Source organism: Callospermophilus lateralis, chromosome 2 (genome assembly GCF_048772815.1).
Source record: "Callospermophilus lateralis isolate mCalLat2 chromosome 2, mCalLat2.hap1, whole genome shotgun sequence".
Classification (NCBI taxonomy): domain Eukaryota; kingdom Metazoa; phylum Chordata; class Mammalia; order Rodentia; family Sciuridae; genus Callospermophilus; species Callospermophilus lateralis.
Genome location: NC_135306.1, coordinates 51,981,670 through 52,005,487, shown reverse-complemented (window position 1 = coordinate 52,005,487; position 23,818 = coordinate 51,981,670). Strand labels below are relative to the sequence as shown.

General features: G+C 35.1%; 1 protein-coding gene across 4 annotated transcripts in view; it reads left to right on the top strand.

The window, feature by feature from the left end:
• Window positions 1-16,588: 16,588 nt before the first annotated feature.
• Cntln (centlein) overlaps window positions 16,589-23,818 on the top strand; it is a 327,261-nt gene continuing 320,031 nt past the window's right edge. For all 4 annotated transcript variants that reach the window (XM_076843415.2, XM_076843416.2, XM_076843414.2 and 1 more), the window contains exons 1-2: window positions 16,589-16,999; window positions 22,875-22,963. In XM_076843415.2, coding sequence (XP_076699530.1) covers window positions 16,640-16,999; window positions 22,875-22,963 — 449 coding nt within the window. In that variant the 5' untranslated portion in view covers window positions 16,589-16,639. The remainder of the gene's footprint in view (window positions 17,000-22,874; window positions 22,964-23,818) is intronic.

The following is a 23,818-nucleotide window of genomic DNA, read 5'->3' as shown; positions in this document are numbered from 1 at the left end:
AGTCCCACCTAATGGTTTAACCTGAAATCTGCCTAGGCCCCTAGTGATAGTGACTGTCCCTTATTGGTTCTCGCTACTGTCTCTTCTTACCTTCTATTACTATATAACCTTGTCCCTGACACAATAAAGTTGATATTGCTGCACCTTCACTGTTGATTCAACTCACGGCTCAGTGTGGTTTGTTCCCAGTCTTGGGTGGGGACTGGGCCGAAACACTTACCCTCTTGCTCAGTCCCTCGGAGATGGCAGGCTGGTCCCGCTGTCTCCCACGTACCTTTGTTGCGAGCAGCAACACCAGTTTAGTGTTTATGTTATTTTTTTCTATCATCTTCTTTTTAATCTGTTTTTATAAAATGAGTTTCTTGTGAATAATACTTTTACCATTTTTTTTTTAGATTATTAAGACCCAATTATTCACCTATTGGCTGAATTTAGACATGTGGAAATATATACTTTCCAGGAAGACTGTATATTGTATTTTTTTAGTTAGGCCTATTGCCTATACACATAAACACTGATAAACACACACACATTTACGCACATCGGGAGTTTCTTCCTAAATAAAAAGTGAGAGTGAATGTTGAGATAAGTGAGACGCTAACTCTGCTTTAATATGCCTTTGGTATATGTAAACTGTCTTTATCTATAAAATAAGGATATATGTATCATTCTTTCCCATCTAAAATAGTGAAATAAGCAATTTATTTGATCATTTTATATAACTAACTATCGTGTTAATATTGTTGTTTTTCTTGTTAGATTCCTCAACATATGTTAAATATAAAATCACTTTATTTTAGGAAATTATAGGGGATAATTATGCCATTATTTAGAAACCTAAGCTTGCTTTGTCAAGGGGGTTTAATATTTCAAATTTCTTGGCAATCATTTGTCTACAAATAGACATACATAGAGGGTTTCTGTTTTAAGAATGCATTTTTACAAAGTGCCTCTCCATGAGAAATATATCAATTTCTAGACTTCTAGGGACAAAATTCATGCAAGATGAATAAGGTGTGAGTATTTGTGGTAAGGATTACTGGAGTTAGGCTGTTATATGACACCACCATCAAAAGTGTTCAGGTCACATATGCCATTTTATTAGTGGAATTCCCCCTTTGCCAACTTAAAAAAATTAACATATTTTAAAACAAATAATATAAATACTCCTTTAATGCCTGATGCTGATATCCAAATTCATGCTTACTACATTTAAATATATTATGTATCCTTCTAAATAAAAAGCAATAAGTCTAGAAATTATGTGTCAGCATTGGTGATGTTTATTACTTTTATTTAGTTGCATCTCTCTAGGTTGAAGTTACCAAAACAGAACATTATATTCAGAGTACAAGCAATTAGGTTTCACTATCATAAATTTTTTTAATGACATTCTTTTAATATTTGCCTTAATCCTCTTTTCTTTTTGATAGTCATTGTGCATGGCACTATACTGAAAATTGGTTTAATTTTACCCAAAGTTGGAATTTAATCTAATTGAAAACCCATTAAAGTTTGTCCTGTTTTTCTATTTGTACATTTTAATTTAATGTAATTTTAATTTAATGTAATCTTTCTAGTTTTGACAAATATGTCATACTTTTTCTTGGAAAATTAACATATATCAAACAATTATTTCACACGTTTATATTTTTAAAACATATGTTTGTTTCTTAATTTTTTAAATTGTAGATGGAAACAATACCTTTATTTTATTTTTATGTGGTGCTGAAGATCAAACCCAGTGACTCACATGTGTGAGGCCAGTACTCTACCACTGAGCTACAACTCCAGCCCCCTAAAACATAGTTTTAAAAAATAAGAAACATTGGGTTTGGTGGCAAGTGCCTATAGTCCCAGCTACCTGGGAGGTTTGAGAAGGGATGATCACTTGAGTTCATGAATTCAAAACCAGCCTGGGTAACATATTGAGATTCTGTCTCAAAAAAATAAATAACAGGGGCTGGAGTTGTGGCTCAGTGGTAGAGCGCTTGCCTCGTATGTGCGGGACCATGGATTCCATCCTCAGCACCATATAAAAAATAAACAAGTGAAATAAAGGTGTTGTGTCCAACTACAACTAAAAAATAAATATTAAAGAAAGCAATAACAACAACAACAATAAAATAAATTAAATTAAAATTAAAAAAGAAAAGAAACATATTTGGCTAATAGCAAATTTATATAGTGTTTAAACCTGTCTCAAAGAAACTTACAAATATGAACTTAAATAGAGTGATATAGGAGGAAAAATCACAATAAGATAGCAAGAAATAAATGCAAAAGGCTCATTTTTCAGACTCACAGATTATTACCAAAAGAAACATGTATAAACAAATCCTGTTTCCATTTTAAATTGTTATTTTAAATGGATTTTCATACATAGAAAATCTACAAAATAAAGATATAGCATGCATATTTGAATGGAATAGGCTGTTCTAAAGGGGTAGAATGATTATTTAAAGGTAAGCGAGATGCTTAAAATTTCATAACCTGGAACAAGAGATAAACAAAAGATAAGTGTTTGACAGAGGACCACTTATATCTACGGCCTCAGCCTACTAATACTATTTTCAGCTAATAAAATTCAGACAGAAGCAGAAAATTTTAATTTAGGGCATAGAAACAAATCAAATGGCCTAAAACAAATGTCATATAAAACAATTATTGAATGCCATAAGCAAGTTAAAAGGTTTATGGTGCTCTGAATTGATTTGGACTTAAACACAGGAGAATATAAAAAAAGGAAAGTCCAAGAGAAAGTGATCACTACATATTCATTATAAAAGGCAGGTTTTTAAATGAAATGATTGCTATGTCATGAAGTAATTTCAGTTATTTCACAAATATTTAATTAAAAATTTCCCTAGCATAATAGCCCTATAATGACCACCTCTTACATACAATTCCTTGTTCTGTTTGAATTAGTCAATAATTATGAGACAAAATTTCACCCAACATGTTAAAAGCTTGTCCAGCTGAAATTAAATAAGGATGCTATAAACCATATGCTTCTGGAAAATGCTGAAGCCGAGAATGTCTAGACAAATCTTGAAGTAACAGAGTTTTCTGTAATTTTGCACATGTGCAGCAGAGGGCACTAATATAATTATACTAGTTCTGATGGGAGTAATTATCTGTGATTCTGGGATGCACCGGAAGTAGTAAACAAAAAAGTCTTTCTCATCTTCATCAATGAATAGTTTCCTTCCATCTAAATGGGAAAATTCTTTGCATGAAGTTTACTTAATTTTTATAGCTAACGGGCCATAATAATAGAAAGTTAATGTTGATTATTCCCTAAGAAATCAACAAAGCAACTAGTGATCTTTGAAAATCATAAACCAGCTCCCTCAGAAGGCCAATAACACTCTATCAACACTTACCCCACTCCCTCTTGCTGTCACAGAGCTACATTCACCTAACTACATTTTCTCCCAGAACACTGTCCCAGGAATCTCAAAGTGGAAGAACTTTTGGCTATGTTAGCAGCTTTTATGACACAGTTGAAATGTTTGATTGTAATGATCTCCACAAGGTGATGGAAACTTTGACACAAGTGGAAAGACCAACAATTAGCTGTTATGAAAGAATGAGAAAGTTCACCAAATCATACTCAAAAATGTTGTTTCATCACAAAGAGGGAGAACAGATGGTCAAACAGTTTGTGGTCTTTACTTTCTAGGTAAAATTAATAGAATAATTGCTATCCTTATAAGAAGCATAAGGTATGTGCAGTAAAGAAAATAATCACTTGCTTTGTGAATTTTCTTGTGCTAGATGCGTGATGATGCAGAGATTATTATGGCAAAGACCCTGCTTTCCAGATGCTGAAAGACTAATGGCAGGCAACAGATGCATTAACTCATAAACCAGATAAAATGTGGTAAGTTCTTGGGATCAGAGAAAAGGGAATGTATGGGAGCCAGAAAGGGCCTGTGGAGACAATGACATTTGAATTGGGCTTTCAAGGATGCATAGTAGGCATTTTATTAGCTGAAGAAGTGATGGAACAATCTTCCAAGAAGACAGGAACTACTCCTGCCAAGACTTGGAGGCATGAAAGGCTAATCACAAAATAAATATATCTCCAGTATTTAAGGGAACATCCAACTGGAAGCCACAATTCTGGATTTGGAGAAAGCAATTTTAATATACTATTTAAGTAATTCACAGCACATGCTTAAGAAATTTAAGAGGGAGTTAGCTTTGGATTTTAACAGAGGAATTTGTTATTCCCAAGAGTTTTTAATTTGGGCTACATGGGACCTGGGAGAGGTTATATATTTCAATGCTTGCTTTTTACTACTGCATTTTCCTGTTTCAAGAAGCTGACAGGAGTCAGAAATTTGGCAACTTGTTTTTGAAAGGTTATTGCTTTCAATTCTAGAAATTCCTGATTCAAGTACTTAGTTGGTATTGTAGTACATTGGTTCTGAGAAACATTGTTTTATAGCCAGAAACTGTAGAGACAATAAATATACATAGTTTCTGTTGTTTCTTCTAGTCATTGCATTAGTGTTGAAAATTGTCAGAAGCAAGTGCAAATGGGAATTATTTAGAGACTGAGACTCACTATGGAGCCAATTACCGAAATAGTTATGACACACCTACTTTTAGGGCCTATGAAAATATTTCAGACTTGAGAAATAATTTATTGGCTTCAAAATAGTAAAATAAAGTGGCAAAGTAAAAAATAATGTATGTCTAATTGTCTATAGAAGTAATACTAGCCATTTAACTTCATCCTAAATCAATACTTTTCCAGTTGTATAAAAAATATTTAGTGTGGGATATGGGATGTTTTATATGTCTGATGTGGTTTCAAGTAAGGCCTCCAGAAATAAAAATGTTTAGGATCTTTAAACTCTTTAATATATCTGCTTGCCCTATTCATTGCATCCATATTATTTTATATTTGTACACTGTTCTGGGAATTTGGAATTATAAACATCTGACACACTTGTTTCTAGGATGATAGCAAATAGTTGGACTCATGGAAACTGTGGGCCTCAATTCTTGATTTTAACCCCGATTCATTTTTATTCCTGGGGGATGGTTAACAGTGACACAATTTTCCATGACACTGCTTGGCTCAGGGATCATGTCTGTTCCTTGATATTCTGGCTTAGGAGGGTCAAAGAACAACAGCAAAAAACAAAACTCAAATTTAAGCTCGTAGATAAAATTTAAATTATTAGATAGGAGATACATATCAGGTAAGTTGCCAGTTTACATGTTACTTATGACAGATTTCCCTTTAATTAATTGTCTAAAACAGAACTCATTTTTGTCCAGGAACACATTACAAATGATTGGCAACTTTTGAGATTAGCCCACAAAATCTCATGGATACCTAATTGAGATTAGCCCACAAAATCTCATGGATACCTAATATGATTTATTTTAACCACAAATTCAATATTGTTTAAAATGTAGTTTTTCCCAAAATAATTAAAAGCAGGGACTCAAGCAACTACTGGTATATCAATGTTCTAGCATCATTATTCACAATTACTAAAAGGTGAAAACAACCCAAATGTCCATCAACAGGTGAATGGATAGATAAAATGTAGTATAAATTTACAATTATTCATATTTAAAAGGACTGAGATTCTGATACATTCTGTAATATTGATGAACTTTGAAAACATGCTAAGTGAAATAAGTCAGACACAAAAGTACAAATAGTGTATGATTCAACTTCCATGAGAGACCTAGAAAAGGCAAATTAACAGAGGCAGACAGTAGAAAGGGTTTAGGGAAAGGAAGAATGGGGAATTATTGTTTAATGGGTATAGTTTCTGTTTGGGATGTTGAAAAAATTCTGGAAACAAATAGTGATGAAGATTGTGCAAGATTATAAAATACTTAACGCCACTGAATTGTGCACCTAAAAATGGTTAAAATGGTAGATTTTGTATTATGTATATGTTATTACAATTAAGTCATATTTTTTACTGGATGAATTCATTCTTAGTTCCATCTCTAAAAATCAGGAACCTAGCATCAAAAATTCAGATTAGGAAAGAGGAGAGATGCACAGAGCAATTAGCATGACAGTAAGGTTTAGTATAAAATAAAAGAATTTAAGATTTTTATAACTGTTTAATAAAAATGTAACAATTTGCAACAGATTTAGAGTCCATACTTTATATAAGTGGCATTCATCTTACTCTTAAGCTTCTTCCCTGCCACCCTCTGTTTTCATCCTGAGTACCACTAACACAGCAGGAAAGAGGCCTTGTTCTTATGTGGTTAAACAGGAAGAGAAATGGAGCATCCAACAAGTAAGGCTCTGGCCAAGATCACGTGTACTGTGATTCATAAGTCAGACAGCCTCTGCTGTTGTTTGTAAAGATGGAGGCAAAATCATGCAACAATGTGAGTTAGAAGCATTATAATCAAAATCCATTTGACTGCATGTATTTAATACTGTTGGTTTCTGATGGCAGCAGATGCTTCAAGTTGTCTTGAAGCATCACTCTCCCTATCTTCCTTATTAGAAGAATGCTAATTTTTATTTGGGGAGATAATGTGCTCAGTTAAAAAACTTATTTTCCTGTCTCTTTTTCAGTTAGAGGTAGCCTGATAACTGACTGGATGATGAGATGCTGGTGGAAATACTAGGCAATTCTGGGAAAGCTCTTACTTTCATGGTGGGTGCTATTATGGTTTGGATGTGAGGTGTCCCCCGAAAGCTCACATGTGAGACAACGCAAGAAGGTTTGGAGGAGAAATGATGGAGTTATAACCATAACCTAATCAATGGAATAATGCCTGGTGGGATTACGTCAGTGGTGACTGGAGGCAGGTGGGGTATGATCAGAGGAAGTGGTTCACTGGGGGTGTGGCAATGGGGTATATGTTTGATCTGGCAAGTGGAGACCTCTGTTTCCTGATTATCACAGGAACCACTTCCCACACTCTTCTGCCATGATGCCCTGCCTAACCTCAGGCTCTGAGGAATGGAGCTAGCCTTCTATGGACTGAGACTCTGAAACCATGAGTCCCCAAATAAACTTTTCCTCCTCTACAATTGTTCTGGTCAGATCTTTTAGTCACAGCAGTGAAATAGTTGACTAAGACAGATGCATACACTTCCTCTTTTCCTATTTGTATTGCCAGGCATAGGGATGTAATCCCAGAGATTATAACGTTATTATTATTTTTTTTGTAAAGATTAAAGTCTCTTGCTCAGCTCAACAGAATTGAAATTTAGAAAGAGCCAGAGTACTTCATGTTGAACAATGTGGCCTCCCTAAAACTGGACTTCTTGTGAGGTGAGAAAATAAAATCTATGTTCTCACCTCACAAGAAGCCCAGTGATAACAACTGATAGTTAGTTATAAACATACATATATGGGGGAAGCAAAGAAATTCCAGATGGAAGGAATGAAAAACCCAGAGATCAGAAATAATGGGTGTGTATAGTGGTGTGTGGGGCTGGAGAATAAGTGTTTTATTTTGGTTGAAGCATAGTATGTATATGAGAGACAGTGGAAGGAAATAATTTTAAAAGGCAGCTGGTAATCAAGTAGTAGAAGGTCTGACATACCAGGTTAAAGATTTTGGATTTTAGCCAGCATGGTAGATCCTACTTGTAATCCCAACAACTCTGAAGATCACAGGTTTGAGGCCAGACTTACCCACTGGTCCCTAAGTACCTTGATCAGACCCTGTCTAACAACAACAACAACCAACAAAAAAAAAAAAAAAAAAAAAAAGGAATTTGGATTTTGCTGTGAAGGCAACAGGAACTGTAAAGTTTCTGAATAGCAGAATGCCATATTGAGACTATGCCTTGTCAAGCAAGCAAGGACTGGCTACAGATTTCGGTTGGGTGAGACCAAGAAGAGGACTATTATACTAATCTGTGTTGGATTATGTCCACGCTATTTTTTGTTCAGAGCAGAACTAGAGAAGATGGATGGGAAATAGGGGTATTGGGAGGTACTTTCAAGGTGAAATAGACATGTTGAGGCGTAGAATAAATGAAAGAAATCTTGTCTATTTCCAATTTTCTTATTTCAATAATTGAATGAAAAATACATAGACTGTCTTGAAACTAGGGATTCTTTTGTTTGATATAAAGTGGAAAAGGGGTATTATAGATAAAAATTTCTTTCTAAAGTTTAAAGTATTTTTGAATGGCCTGCATTTTATTCCTCTTGGTTTCAAAATTACCTTGGCTAAGATTTCAAATAAGTGAATCCTTTGCAATGTAGGCTACATGAGGTTGGAGATTATTATTTTTGTTGTTGTTCACTGCTGTTTCCCCACCATATATAAGAGTGGCTGGCACATAGTGAGCTTTCAAGTAAGTATTTTCTGAGAAAGGGAATGAATTACTATCTTCAGAAATTTTTAGAAATGCTGCTGCTTTTTATTTAATAATATCAGAGCTTTTCAACCACAAAAGGACTTTAAAGATTGGCCTAGTGTTCTCATTTTACAGAAAAGGTACCAGATTCATAGAGAAGTTATTGTGCACAGATATCATAATTTGTATATGTGTATATGTATTGTGTATGTGTGCATTACATTTCTAGGGACCAATACACCAAACAGAGAAAATAATCAATACTTACATGTGAATTCTGCTGAGGACTATCTTTAAATGAAGAAGTGCATATTTCTTGGCTCTTTTGTTCTGTACTGCTCAAATGTGATAGAATATGTTAAGAGAAAACCAAAACCTGATCCTTATTCTCAAAGAAACTACAGTTTAGTTAAAGAGATAAGATTAAAGCATACAAGATATCTAGAGATAATAAAGAACTTTAAGTGGAAAGGGAGAGATTAATGTGACCTAGAGGCTCTGTTCTATAGCAATCAAAATGTGTTAGTTTAAGAACATAAATGATATCTTTTAATCAGAATTTTAGCAAGTATAAAGCTGAGCAGAGCAGACCTCAAAATGAATTCACAACAATGTTGTAAGTCTAACAAGGTGAATTTAAATAATAGCTTCATAATGTTTAATAAGAATTTGATTATGTAGATGTGATTTATTGTTCATTACCTACATTGTTTCATTTGATCCATACTACCCCATGAAGCTTACTTTTATCCTTATTTTAAGGTTAGGTAATATTCCCAATGTGAAATAATTCATAAATTATGAATCTGTGCCTCAAATTCAAATCTAAACTCTTAAGTACTACTATATCACAGTGCTTCAATAGCTCAAAAAAGATAAATATAACCTTTTCATTTATATATTTGCTGTGAAATACCTCACCAGTTTGGAGTACAAATAAGTTAATTTATCCTAATAATAACACAATTAATTATTCAAGATTATGTCAACTCTACTCAATTAATAAGATGTCCATTCTCTGATGTGGAGCTTCCTCCTTATATTTTCCAGAGTCTAACTCTGACTAAAGCAAGAGGAGGAAAAATCTAGAGAAACTCCTGAGGATTTTAAGGGTCCCAGTTTCTAGGTCTCATTATTCTGTTGTAGTCTGGTCTGTGATAGAGAACAGAGTTTGCTGAGTTGGATGCAACTTTCTTATCTGAAGCACCAATGGCACCCTGTACCTTGATGGTGCAGAATCCTCCATTATCCTCTTTATGGGAAGACGATCCAATACTCTCCAGTGTATGCTGGACCAAGAGTAATTGCACTTGAACTTCCAAGCTGACACTCTTTGGATGACATTCAATTATTAGCCATTTTCCCCAGACAGATCTTAGTGACAAGAATGAGGTTTAATTTCCAGTGTCAGCCATGTGTTATGTCAGAACTGACCCTCCTTCTACAAATATTTTTGCTTGAATATTTAATCCTGGGGTTCCTAGTCCAGACTTTCCCTTCTCTCAAGGGTCTTTTCCTCTCATTGGTCTTTTCAAGAACATCTCAATCCACTAGATTCAAAATAATGCTAAATCTTCAGGGAGCAGAGACCTTGATGCCTTTCTTTCAAGGCACTATGAATCTTATGCATATGTACTTAACTCCCAAGTATCAGTGAGTTCTATATATACCATAACAGTCATATGCTCTGACTCCTAAAAGTATGTTTTGAATTCAGAACCTCAGAACTTTATATTGGCACATTCATTTGCTCAATCAACATCTAACTGGATACCCCATAGGCATTTCAACTTGAATAGATCCCAAATGGACTTTTGATTCCCTGTTTCTAAAAGCCTTTATCATCTCAGTATATGGTACTTCCAAATATTCAGGTACTCAAAACAGAAATCTGAGATTTAGACTGGATCCATCCTTATCCCTATTCTTTTTATGTCTAATGAATCAGCAAGTTTGGTTGGCTAAACCTTTGCAATACCTCTGAATGTCACATGACCACGTCACACCTTACCACTGCAAGCACTGTGATCCAAGCCTTCCGATTTCTTTCTTAGACTAGTCTTCCTGCTTTACTTTGCTTTTCCCCAACTTCACAATCCATCCTGTCCACAGCAGAGTGGTCTTTCATCCACGTGGTAACATCATATCATTCCTGTGTTTAAATTTTTTCAATCATTTCCTATGGGGCTTGGGGTAAAATTCAACTCCTTCTTCCATCTTATACCATATTTCCTTGCACTCTAATCCCAGCCATACTTGTTTGTATTCTGTTTTTAGAATACATCAAGCAACTTTGTATCCTGGGGTTTTTGTGTTTGCCATTGACATGACAGAGTTTCTGATTGGTTCCTTCTCATTTTTTAGTATGCAGCTTAAATCCCATCTCTTCAGAGAGGCCCTATACAACCTAACAGAAATAGTCCCTGTCCAGATAATATTGTATTATATCATACCATCTTTTTTTTATACCTTTATTTTATTTACCCATTTTTATGTGGTGCTGAGGGTTGAACCCAGTGCCTCATATGTGCTAGGCCAGTGCTCTAGCACTTAGCTACAACCCCATCTCCCACATACTGTCTTTTTTTTTTTAACACTAATTACATTCTGTTGTTTCTTAAAACATTGCTTGTTTGTCAATTATCTTTCCCCATATGAGTTTCAAGAAGGAAGAAAAGGATGTGCCTTTTCCTTTCTGTATCTCCAGTGGAAGCTCCTAAATGCACATAGTAGGTATTGCATACATAATTTGATGATTCACTAAATGAATAATTATGTGAGATCTTGTGCATTCCAGATATGCCAATACCTGCAATCGTTTTTGACTGCTTAATTCAGTAGTTCTAAATCCTGGCTGTATGTTGGACTCACCTGTGGAAAATTTAAAAGGTAACAATGTTTGAGTCCCATACCACATCCATTAAATTAGAATCTCTGGAGATGGGATCCAGGTATAATTATTTAAAAAGCTTATTTAGTTGATTCTAATCCATAACTGTAATGAAGAACCACAAGATAAATATCATTCCCTTTTCTTTAAGCCCCAGGTAAGCTCTTTTGGTATTCCATTTAAGTCTTTTGGTATGATTTCCTTTCAAATGATTGTTCCAGGAAAACATTTTTGGAAAGACCAGATCTCTTTATGGCTCTTACCACTTCAAATTTGGCATTTACTTGTAGATCTCAAAATTTGCTTCCTGGCCATCTGGATACTTTTATTTACTTGGGATTGGACTTCTCAGAGGTTCCAGGATAACAAGATATTTCCTGGGAAATAGTTTGTATGAATGTCATCCCTCATAATTTATAAAACTCTGCAGCATTCAGATTTACTCATAAGCTTTGACTTTATGTTCATACTCCTTTTTCCTTTGTGTCTGATATTCTCCCAGGTATTTGCTTGGTGTTCTTTCTACTCAATTTGTTATAGTTTAGTTCTAGAATTTCCCCCAAAAGCTCATGTGGTAAAATCTGCATCTCCAGCTTATAGTGCTTTGGGAGGTGTATTCTTGAAGAGTATATATCCTATCCCAGGCCCCTTCCGTACACACTTTCTTTGATTTTTTTTCCTCAGATATTAACTTTGATATACTGTACTCCATGAAAACATTCTCTGTTCATTGCAAAGGAATGTCCACTGAAATGAGATATAATTAACTACCATAATAAGTGCCTATTAACTGCTGAAGGCACAACTTTCTGTGGCATTTAGAAAACAAGCTAACAGGCATTTATCAAGTGCTTCATATGTGAGAGCACTGTGATAAGTATAATGAGGAGTACAGAAAAAAGTAAGCATTTTCTTTCTTTAAGGATTTTATAGCCTACTTAGAAACATTTACAAATCACATGTATAAGAAATTTTAGAGCAATTATAAAAGATGAACAACAAAAAATAGATGCAAAATACAAATATATATTATCTGGGAATATGCAATATATAGGTAAACCAGAATTAAATACTGTATTTTATATCTTCCAGAAACTGAGTTTAATAAAGACTGTGAAGATGATAAAGAAAGTAGATACATTTTCTATGGTGTTCATAGGAGAGTTTCTGTGTACAAGTTTCTAACTGGAGTACTTTTTTCAATATTGCCTTGAGGGAAAAGAATATTCAGTTAAAATATGCAGGATTCTGGGTATATTATTTCATCCATCACAGAGAAGGAAGCTGAAATACGGATGGGAAGTTTAAAAGAGTAGGGTGTTGCCTCACTGTGGTCATGTGTCAAAATGAAGAGCTGAAACTATAGCAACTCTATGTGTTGTAGAATTACTGATATTTCTCAGGTACCCTGGCACTGTATTTCAAACCTGTAGGTTACTTTTTTCCCCTTCAGAATAATAATTAAATAATAATTAAAACCTAACTCCCAATATTATATCTAAATATAATATTAATTTGCACATTTCCTCACCTTGGGAGTTAGGATTTAATGAACATAATTTTAGAAAAGCCTATAATTAGAAGAAAAAACCCAGTTAAACAGTTTTGGACTGTTATATCTGGGAATAAAAGTGGAAAATGAAATTCTGTTTCCATAGCTCTGTGGGGTCAAGATTTTGAAATGTATGAAAATCACATGTACAACTGACACTGATAGTATCTCCTTCTATACCTATAATCATGACCAAGAATGCTCTCAGGACTGATCAAGGGATCAAGAGTTGCCAGGAATTGCTCAAAGAATATTATAATAATTATAAACACAAAATAGTTTTTTTAAATTTATTTCCACTAACCCTTGGATTATGATTTGTCCACACTAGACTGAGACAATATGTCTGCTGCTGATTCAGTTGTCCACACTGGTATATCTAGCTTTTGAATTTCTCTTATAATACTGAAGATACAGGCAGCAAACAACTATTTAAATCCCTAGGATGTAGCAAACACTAAAACTTAAGATAAACTTTAAAATGATGTGAAAAGAAATCTATGATATGAGGTTTCACTCATACCTAATAGTTGTTCAAAATTTAACAATTACTTTCTACTAACTGAATAAAGATGACACCAAATTGGTAAAAGAGAAATCAACATGACTTAAAATTCTGCATTATTTCTGGAAACAAAGAAACACAAAAGCTGATAAATTGCCAATGCATTTTTTTCTCTTCTTAAACAAAGTTAAAAGTAAATTTTAAAAATTAAAGTAATAGGTATCATCTAAACCCATAATATTAATTTGTATATTTCCTCACTTGTCTCAGCATTTAAACCATACAGTGGTGATATGGAGAGAATCGTGTCTCTATATTCTAGTATACTTCATCTTTAGCAATTTTACTGCATATTTTCCAGGAACACATAATCACTTTTAAATGTTTGAACAAAGAACTGAATGGGAGGAACACTGTTGATTATTTTTAACATTGTTATTCAATTAAAAGTTCAGGTCTTTAATTTATCTTTTGAGCTATGAGTGTCAATATTCAATATTTCAGGGGCTGGGATTGTAGCTTAGTGGTGGAGTGCTTGCCTCGCACATGTGAGGTACTGGATACCATCCTCAGCACCCCATAAAAGTAAATAAATAAAATAAAGGCATAAAAAAATCAACATTTCATTCATTTCTGTATGTTTCAGCAAACAAGTAACACAGAGAAGAATCCCCTATGCACACCCTGGAAGTGTGCACATTTCTATTCTTAAAAGATGTCTGCCTATAAAGAATTCTTGCAATTCAACAACAGAATAATAATCTAATTAAAAAATGGCTAAAGGACTTGAAGAGATATTTTTTCCAAAAAGATAAACAAATATCCAACAAGTAAGTGATGCTCAATGTCATTAATTAAATCAAAATTAAAATGAGATACCACTTAATACCCACTAGGTTATCATTAAAACAAAGTTGGCAAAGATGTGAAGAAACTGGAACTCTAATACATTCCTGATGGGAATGTAAGATGGTGCAGTCACTAAAGAAAACTGGTGTTTTTAAAGTTAACCCCAGCCTTACCATAAGCCCTAGTTATTCTATTCATAGGTATATATGCAAAAAAATTGAATACAGTTTTTCACATAAAATCCAGTACATTAGTTCATAGCAGATTTTATTTATATTAGGCAAAAAGTGCATAAAACCAAAATGTCCATTAACTAATGAATGGATAAACAAAATGTGGTATATCCATACAGTGGATTACTCAGCTATAAAAAAAATTGAAGTACTGATACATGCTACAATATAGATGAATTTTGATAACATTAGGCTAAATAAAAGAAATCAGACTCAGAAGCCCACATATTGTATGGCTCAATTTATATGAAATATATAGAATAGACAAATCCACAGAAATAGAAATGAGTTTAGTGATTGATTGCCTGTGGCTTATGGGAGGAGACAACATGGAATAACTAATGGGTAAGGGGTTTCGGTTTGGGGTAATAAAAATGTTCTGAAACTAGATAGTTGTCTAACATGGCCAATGTATTAATGCCACTCAATTGTTTTTTGTTTGCAGTCCTTTTAAATGGTTGGAATGGTAAATTTTATGTTATGTGTACTTTGCCACAATACAAAGAAAATGAAAAAAATATGTCTATCTGCTTAGTCAAGATTCAGGATATCCTTTTCTGGGGATATCTATAAGGTTACCTATACATCTCTATATATTTATATATCATCTATTATTCACAATTATATATATTATCTATTATGTACAATTATATAGAGAGCTTTTCAAAAGAAATCTTTCTGTGATCAGGTGAAATGATGCTGTTTTGAGTGAATAACAAATTGCCTTTAAAATGTACATTCATATTGACTTTAAGCCAAACTAGTGAACTATGCATTTGGAATTCCCAGTCTTAAGTCCAGTGAAATCTCACATGCTATCAGACCTAATGCTGTATCTCAGATGACAGGTAGTTAGTACAGGTAGAAATCAAAGGCACAGGTTTTAAAGCTAAGTGGAGTTAATTCAAATTCTAGCTCTTCTAATACCAGAGGTGAAAATTCAGGCAAGTTACAGTAACCTCTGAAATCAGTTTCTTCACTAGTAAAATGGGAGTAATAACATCTAATTTAAGGTGATTTAAGAATTGAATTAATTTATATGTGAAAAGTTCTTAACACTTAAGTACTTAACCGTTGGCATAGTAAATGTTCAATAGGGTAGCTATTTATAAGACTTACATATATTCTAATGCGATCCTTTTATAAATTTTGCAAGATAGTCACTTTTAGTGGGAAGGAGTCTGCTCATCTTGCATGAGCATGATAGGGAGTGGGAGAGTATCTTCTTTCACACCAACTTAATACTGACACAGATGACTCTGAAATACAATGAAAGTTATCGCTTTCCTACTTCTACTGTACCTTAAATCCCCACCTCAGTTCTTCTCCAAGGATTGTGGAACCTTTTCTGCAAAACTGTGGCACCAGCTCAATGCACATCCTCTTACTAAACTTAATAGTAAGGATATGTTTTAAGGATAAAGAAAGGACATTATTGCGTATTTGAAGTTTATAAAGAAAGAAGTCAAGAAGGAAAACCAAACAAACAAGAGAATTATAAAAAAAAGTAGGTTTTATTTTTTTCACCATGTTCCAAATTACTAATTTCAGATTGGTCGGAGGACCCAACCTGTTGGGCTGAGTGGAATATGCTCACTCTGATCCAGCCAACGAATAAAGAAACTGGTATAAAGATTCAAAGGAAATCACGACTCTTGCAAACAAAAGACAAAGGGTGTACAAAGGATCATAATTCAAGTGGGAAACCTGCTTGATGGTCCCAGCTCAGCACAAGGATTTCTACTTCTCCTTGACATCAGTCAGCTGAATGTCAGATGTACCTAAGGCAGTTTTGCTAAGGGGTGTGAAAAAACACTTAAGTCTAAAATCTATTCCCTCATCCTCAAGGAGTTTACGATAGCGCTGGAGAGATTAGCCGTGTAACTAACACTCCTGGGCGGTCAATGAAACATGACAAATGAGTTGGCAGAGGCCTTGAAAGAAGAGAAATTCATAGTTAAAGATCATTTGGGGCTGCAAGCTTGTCAAGGAAGGCTTTAAAAGGCGGGATGAGAGCTAGGCCTTAAAGGGAGGGTACGGTTTGCGGAGGACAGGAATCCAGACGTCCCTAGCAAAGGACTCAGGCTGGGTACTAACCAGACTAGCCCCTCCGGTCACCGCGCATGCGCAGCCCCACGCTCGCGGGCCGTGGGAAGCCTGCCAAGACCCCGCGCGCCTAGGCGGGAAAAGACACGCGCATGCGCAGATCAGCGCTCCGGGCTCGCCAGGATGGGGAAGGGGAGGTGGAGTTTCCAAGTGGCAACTTGACCCGTTACCATTAGCGGTCATGGCGGCGCGCTCGCCGTCCTCACCGCTCCCTCCGCCCTCGGCGCGACCGATGGGCCCCCGGTCCCCACGTATTGGGCGGGGAGCTGAGGTCCACACGGTGCGCAGCGAAACCTCGGGGCTTGCCAGCACAGTGCGGGAGGTCGTCGTGGATAAAAATGACATACTCTGGCGGGGCGAAGAAGGGTCAGGGGCACCGCGAGGGCCCGCGGGGGCTGCTCCGGCTCATGCTCCCCTCCTCAGCGAGCCCGTGGGGTCCAGGCGGCTAGAGGGCATCTCGGTAGAGGAGGCGAAGATGACCCGGACGCAGCTACTGGAGGAAGAGTTGAGCTGCCTAAAGGAGGAGCTGGCATTGTGTCAGGTATCTAGGACCTCCGCCGGCCTTTCCCTCCGACGCGCTTTTCCGCCCGGCCTTGGGCTGTGTCACTCCGCGGATTGGGGACCTCCCTGGTCCCTCTCGCGACGCCGCCTACCGGCTCCTACTGCCTTCTCGCCTGGGGCTTGAGGGACCCGGGCTCCTGCTCCCCTGCGGTCACCCGCCAGGCAGGGCTCGCCTTCGCACCCGGGTTTGGTTTGGTCACTTGGATACATCCAAAAGGCGCATCGCACCCCTTTCCGCCTTCCTCCCCGAAGTTCAAGTTCCGGTTGTGGTTGGTGTTTTAGCGGTACCTGATGCCAGGAGTGGAGTGCAGCCCGCAAGTTGAACAGAAAAGCTTAAACACTTATGTTAAAATAAAATCCGCCAAAGAAATAGCTTGTTTTTAATTTCCAGACCCCTGCTATTGTACTTACAGGGTCAGACTTGTAAACACAGACTCATAATCTTAAGGAAGTCTTGGGCTGGGAACTTTTACACACAATAGATGCCAACTAAAGTAATTACATAGTTCCCATAATCCAGGAGTGAGAAATCTCCTTTTCTTCTGATCTCGCTAGTGAAAAGCATTTGCTAAGTCAGTTGCACTAAAATAACTTATTATTTGTAGAGTTTGTGTGTACTAAGGATGATCAGCCCCACGTACATAGACTTAATTTTCCTTTAGTTTTGCCTGCTTATCACTATCTCTTCCCGGATTTTACCGGAACCTTCCCACAGGGTTAGATTAAATGTTGGGAACTCAATAATAGGTCTTTAAATTCCTGTCTTCAAGATAGATACCAATTAGAAACTGTTCAACACCAAGGTAACTTTGTGAACAGTTTTATCAGTTTAGATTAATAAAACAGTTCATGAAATTGATTCTCTCTTGTAGTTTGTTCTGTTGAATTTTCTTTTGCTGCTTTTGTAGGCCCTTGCTGAGTCAAGCTTAAGTATGTCTTTGATTAAACAAATTGAGGAGGTGTTATGTACCTATTCTTCACTGGTTAAGGGGGCAAAAAGATGAATAAAAGACACAAAAGACTATCTGTCTGCCTGTCTATCTATCTATCTAAAATTCTACACACACACACACACACACACACACCCCTCAACTTTGGGGAGTGTAGGAATGTGAGCTCATGATAAAGGTCTTTGTTAAAAGTCATAATTTAAGACACAGTTTGCTCATGTTTTCTGTCCTTTCCTTATGCCGTTCCATAATTAGGACCTTAGCTGGCTAAGGAAATAAGTTATTTACTTTTTATAATTAAATCAGGAAGTCAGTGTGGAAAACAGCCTGATGAACCCTTTCCCTAAACCCATTCATTATTAGATTCTTTTAAAATGTGGCTCCCAATATGGCATTGGCCTTTTGACCTTGCACATACCTGGACTAGGAAGATTATTGCATTACTATAGGCAGAGGTAAGAATATAGATATGGTCGTAATTAGCTTAGAATGATGATCCTTTTGATTCTATCATATACTGTTAGATGATGATAAGCATTCCAATAATGTGAAATGAAATTGGCATTAACCCACGTCAAAAAACTGTAGTAAAAAAAAAAACTGTAGTCAAAACAGACTCTTAATATAATTGAACTCCCAATTTTTTTGTAAGGAAGTATTTTAGTGATTTAAACTCACTTTTAGATATTTTTATTCTTTCACTTATTTATTTAGGTAGAAATCACAGTACCTGAGAATGTATAATATTAAAACTGCTAAAAACTTTAACCTAAAGTTCATTTTATATCACCTTAGTAACATATATGCACATTTAATTTCAGAAAGAATATTTATGATGAAGGTTTGTAATTAACTCTGATATTTTCTATTTTAAAAGATAGTGTTTAGATATAAATTAATTCCACGTCCTTATAATGGGTCAAACATCCTGTTTGTGGAAAAGAACCCTGTTTGATCAATAAATGATCATACATAGTAGCTTCTGTTAGGTTAGTTCCTTTCCCATACACATTTAATTTATGGGAATCAGTTATGTGTGATTGGTGGGAAAAGTTTGATTCCAGGTACCATTTCACTCCATTGGAATGCCTCAGAGTAGAAAATAAGCACTTCTCTTAATGTGAGCATCTTATCTCACTATAGGTGATTTTATTATTTAAACATTTTTTCCTATGACTGCCACATTAGCAAGCAAACTACATGGTTAGCTGAAGAAAAGGTGGTTGATTTCAATGTGAAAAGCTGTCTGTATTGTGCTTACTGAGGATTGTAGTTTAGCTTCCAAATATAGCTTTTGTCCAAGGAATTTTTCAAGGGTGTTCTAAAAGGTGATTCTGAGTCCATGAAATTTATGCCCTTTTTTCCTTTTTTTTTTTTGTGTGGATTTAAAGCCTAACTCTATTATATTCTTAATTTTGCTTATATCTTTCAAGAATGTATTGTTTGTGACAAAAAAGCTGGAGATATGAATATATGCATGTTTATCACAATTTATAGAATACCAGGTGAGGAAAAGTAATGTTATATAGTGTTCATAAAGCTTATTTTCTGTTTTAGTAGCAACCAAAATATTTACTAAACCTACAGAGCAATTTCAGATAAAACATTTAGGACATTTAAATTACCAAATTTAATGATGAAAATAACTTTGGAAGCACATGATATTGGAAGTAAGAGTGTATGATCAGAGAACTAGTTCCCTTATATTTTATGTTGGAAACCTTGTCAAGTTATTCAAAAAGAAAAAAATAAATTTGAGTATGTATTGTGGAATTAGCTTCCTCCTCATTGTTAGTGGCTATATTCTAATAGGTGAACTTTTTGTGAAGTTATTTTTCATAATGATAATTTGCTGAGTGGCTACTTTGTGTCATATTTGCAAACAAATTCCTTCCATAGTTTCCTTGAGTTCTGATGGGCAAATTATTTGTTTAAATGTAGGAAATAGTTTTTGAAGGTTTGGTGAATTCATTCCTCCATTAGAGGCAAATTGAAGCCTAATATGTTTCCAAAATGAATCCATGTGTTGGAAGAGTAGGTACCCACTTCAAAAGGGGCAGTTTTGGGTGTTTGTGTTTATATTGACAATGTCTATTTCCATAGAAGCTGATAAGTAAAAGACAAAAACCAATCTATCTCTAAGGAAATTTAGAATCAAGTCATCTATCATTTAGTCAGCTGTTTCATAAGCTAGGGGCTGTTTAATAAACTTCATGAGAAGGATTAGGAATTTTTAAGTATTTGATTGTGTTTGAAAGTTCTGTACAGAAAACAAATAATTTTATTATGAGTGATTTTAAAGGCTTTTAATTTAAAAAAATTTAAAAAATATCTTTAAGTGTCTGAAATAGGGAAAATACAAAGAATGTGATTGGCAGTAGTTTCCTTGTTTATATATTGTTTGGAACAGTTTGGAAATTAGTTCTGTGGTATTTTTTTTTTTTTGAGTGGTTAACTTTTTCTATATGAGAAGGATCTTTTTAATAATCAGAGGGATAATCCACATTAAATTTAATATGACATTCAAATAATTAAAACAAAGTTCTTGGGCTGGGGTTGTGGCTCAGTGGCAGAGCACTCGGCTCGCACATGCAAGACCCTGGGTTCGATCCTCAGCCCACATAAAAATAAATAAATAAAATAAAGGTATTGAGTCCAACTACAACTAAAAAATAAATATTAAAAAACCCCACAAAATTCTTAATAGTTCTGCAATCCATTTTTAACATTTTAAAATTTCAGTGCTGGGAATTGAATTTAGGGACTTGTCCATGCTAGGCAAGCACTCTGTTGAGCTATACCTCTGGCCCTTCATTTGTAGCATTTTATTATTCGTCAGAAGTCTTACTTTGGTTTTCAAATTAGCAGACATGATGGCTATACTTAATAATAATGTATTACATGCTTGAAAATTGGTTAAGAGAATAGATTTTAATCTTTCTTACCACCAAAAAAGCTTACATGAAATAATGGATATGTTAATTATTTTGATTTAGCCATTTCACAACATATATGAAAATATCATATAACTATAAATATAAGCCATTTTGTCAATTATGAAAATAAATTTACCAGCCCCCTTCCCCCACAAATTCTAGAAGGCTGAGTAAATATATTTATAATCTAGGAGAAGACAAGACATTTCTAACTAGTACCTAAAATCCAAACCAGGGGAAAGATGTATAAATGTGAATATATGAAATTAATAACTACTGTTTTTCAAGAAAATTCCCATTGTAAGTAAATTAAATAAGCCAAGAGCAGTCTGGAAAAAAGTATTTCTAACCCACTTGGCAGGCATAAACCTAATTTTATAATGTCCTCTAAGTTTCAATAGCACCTCTTATATTTCATTGGCAGAACTTGGGCACATAGCCATAAGACAAGAAAGGCCAGTGTGATAGTTGGCCAGCAAGTACCAAAATGGTTTCTGTAACTAAAAGAAGAGAATGGATAATGATAAGATATTAATTCAGGTATCTGCCACATAATCAAACAAATACAGGATTATTAAATGAAATATGCCATGAAAAAAGAAGGACAAAGGGTAAGGGGTTGAAGAGACTTGTGAGTCTTGATAGCTTTTATTGTCAAGGAAGACTTCCCTTAAGGCAGTGATATGTAAGCAAAGACTTGAATGAAGTGAAGGAGTAATCTATATAAAAATCTGGTAAGTAGTACATTATGTGCAAAGACTCTACTGCAAGTAGAGTAACAAAGTCATTGTGAACAAAGGGGAGAGTGATAGATGAGGCTAAAGAGCTACATGTGAGGATGATGTGGGGCTTTTAGGTTTGGTAAAGAGTTTGGATTATCTTCCTAATCTAATGGGAACCAATTGGAGAGTTTTGAATTGTAAGGCTAGGAACCATTGTAGAGAGCTAAGAAAGAGATGGTGTTGATTTCCATGAGGGAGATGGTAGTAGAAATGGTGAGGGTGATTGGAATTGGGATGTATTTTTTAGTGCCACTTACTGATGGTTTGGATATAAAGTATGAATAAAAGAGCAATCAAGATTGCTTTCTGCATTTCAGGTTTTTGAATTAATGAGTAGATGATGATGATGCCATTTTCTGAGATGCAGTGGGCAGATTTGTAAGAGGGTAAAAAATCAAGAATGTTGTTTGGACAAATTAAATTTAAGATGCCTATTAGGCATTCAAGAGAATCATCAGGTAGCCAGTTGAAGCTATAAGTGTGGTCATAAGAGTACAGGGGACAGTTAGAAAAATAAGTCTTAGTGAAGAGTTTGTATGTAAAACCATGAGACTGACATGAGGTCTACATGGGTAGTAGCTTTGAACATATTGATGTGAGGATTTTTCAGAAAATATTGATGCTTGAATCTTACTTGAGACCAATTAATCAGAATTTCTAGATTGTCACTATTTTTTAAAAGGTCCTCAAAATTGATTTCTAACTGTCTACTAGAGTTAATAACAATTGACTTTTGTGATAAGGATTGAAACTTTCAGTTGTCCATTTGATTTGATAGTATCTTGAATAATAATTTTATCACATGGGGAGAGAACTCTTTTGGAAGATACTGTAGAGTGAAAAGGTGGTGCGGTAGTAGAGATAGTCTTAAATTATCTTGCTGAAAAGGGGAGCTGAAAACTGGTGTAGTAGTTGCAGGGCAATTTTAAAGTAAATTTGCCTTGATATTTAGTATTTCAGTATTTGCATCCCAAAATGCAAGTGATAGAAGTATTAAAAGTGAATATGGGTTACCAATATAAGACATTAAAATAAAGCTTTCTTGCCATTCTTTCAAATAATTCACTGACATAGAACCTAGGGATCAAGGAATATGTTTTTTGTTTTTAAATTTAATGCAATGTTTTATCTGATGACTGTATAAAGCAATGCACTTAAAATACCTTTTTTTTTTTTTTTCCTTTAAGGCTGATAAAGAATTTGTATGGTCATTGTGGAAACGCCTCCAGGAAAAAAATCCAGATCTCACACAGGCTGTCAGTTTAGTTGTGGAAAGGTGAGTATTTCATGAGTATTTGGATTGTTGAATTTGTTTCATTATAATATACTAGCTTTTTGTTGCTGTGACAAATATGTTCCTAGTAGTCCATTCTGTTGTCAGTGGATTAATCCACTGATGAAGTCAATGCCCTCATGTTCCAACCACTTCTCAAGTGCCCCATTGCTGAACATTTCTCCACTGGAGACTAAGTCTTCAACACATGAGCCTTTAGAGGACATTCTAGATCCAAGCTACAACAATTTCTCTTCAGTGTTAAACTTAAAACTTGTCATGAATGCCCTGAAGAGATTATTGATTTCCAAACAAATGTGGAACAGAGTATTATAATTATTGGATTTATTACAACAAGAGCCAATTCACCAAGTAAAGATAGGGCTTAATTTCCTGTTTATATTCTGACATTTTTGGGGAATTTGCTGGTAAGAGAAAACTATTACTTATATACTTTGTGAGTGTGGATATTTGTGTGTGTGCATTTGTATTGAGCTATTATAGCACAATTGAAAAAATTGAAAAAGTTCTTGCTATTTGACTTTTTACTTTATAGACTGTCCCTGTGGACTTCCTAGACCTGATTCAGTTTTCCCTTAAGATAACTGCAGTATATACTTGAAAGCCTGGGATGTCCTTGCCAGAGTAGAGTAAGTACTCTAGAATAGGTTGAGAGATTTTACTTATACTTGTATTACTCTGTAGGGGATGCCCAGTCATTTAACTATAGATTATTGGGCCTCTCTTTGGTCATTAGAAATAGTCTAGTGTTGCTGGATAATACTTATCAAACATTTGGTATACAGTAGTCCCATGACACTTAGAACAGCACTTAAAACACTTGCTTTCTTATTAAGT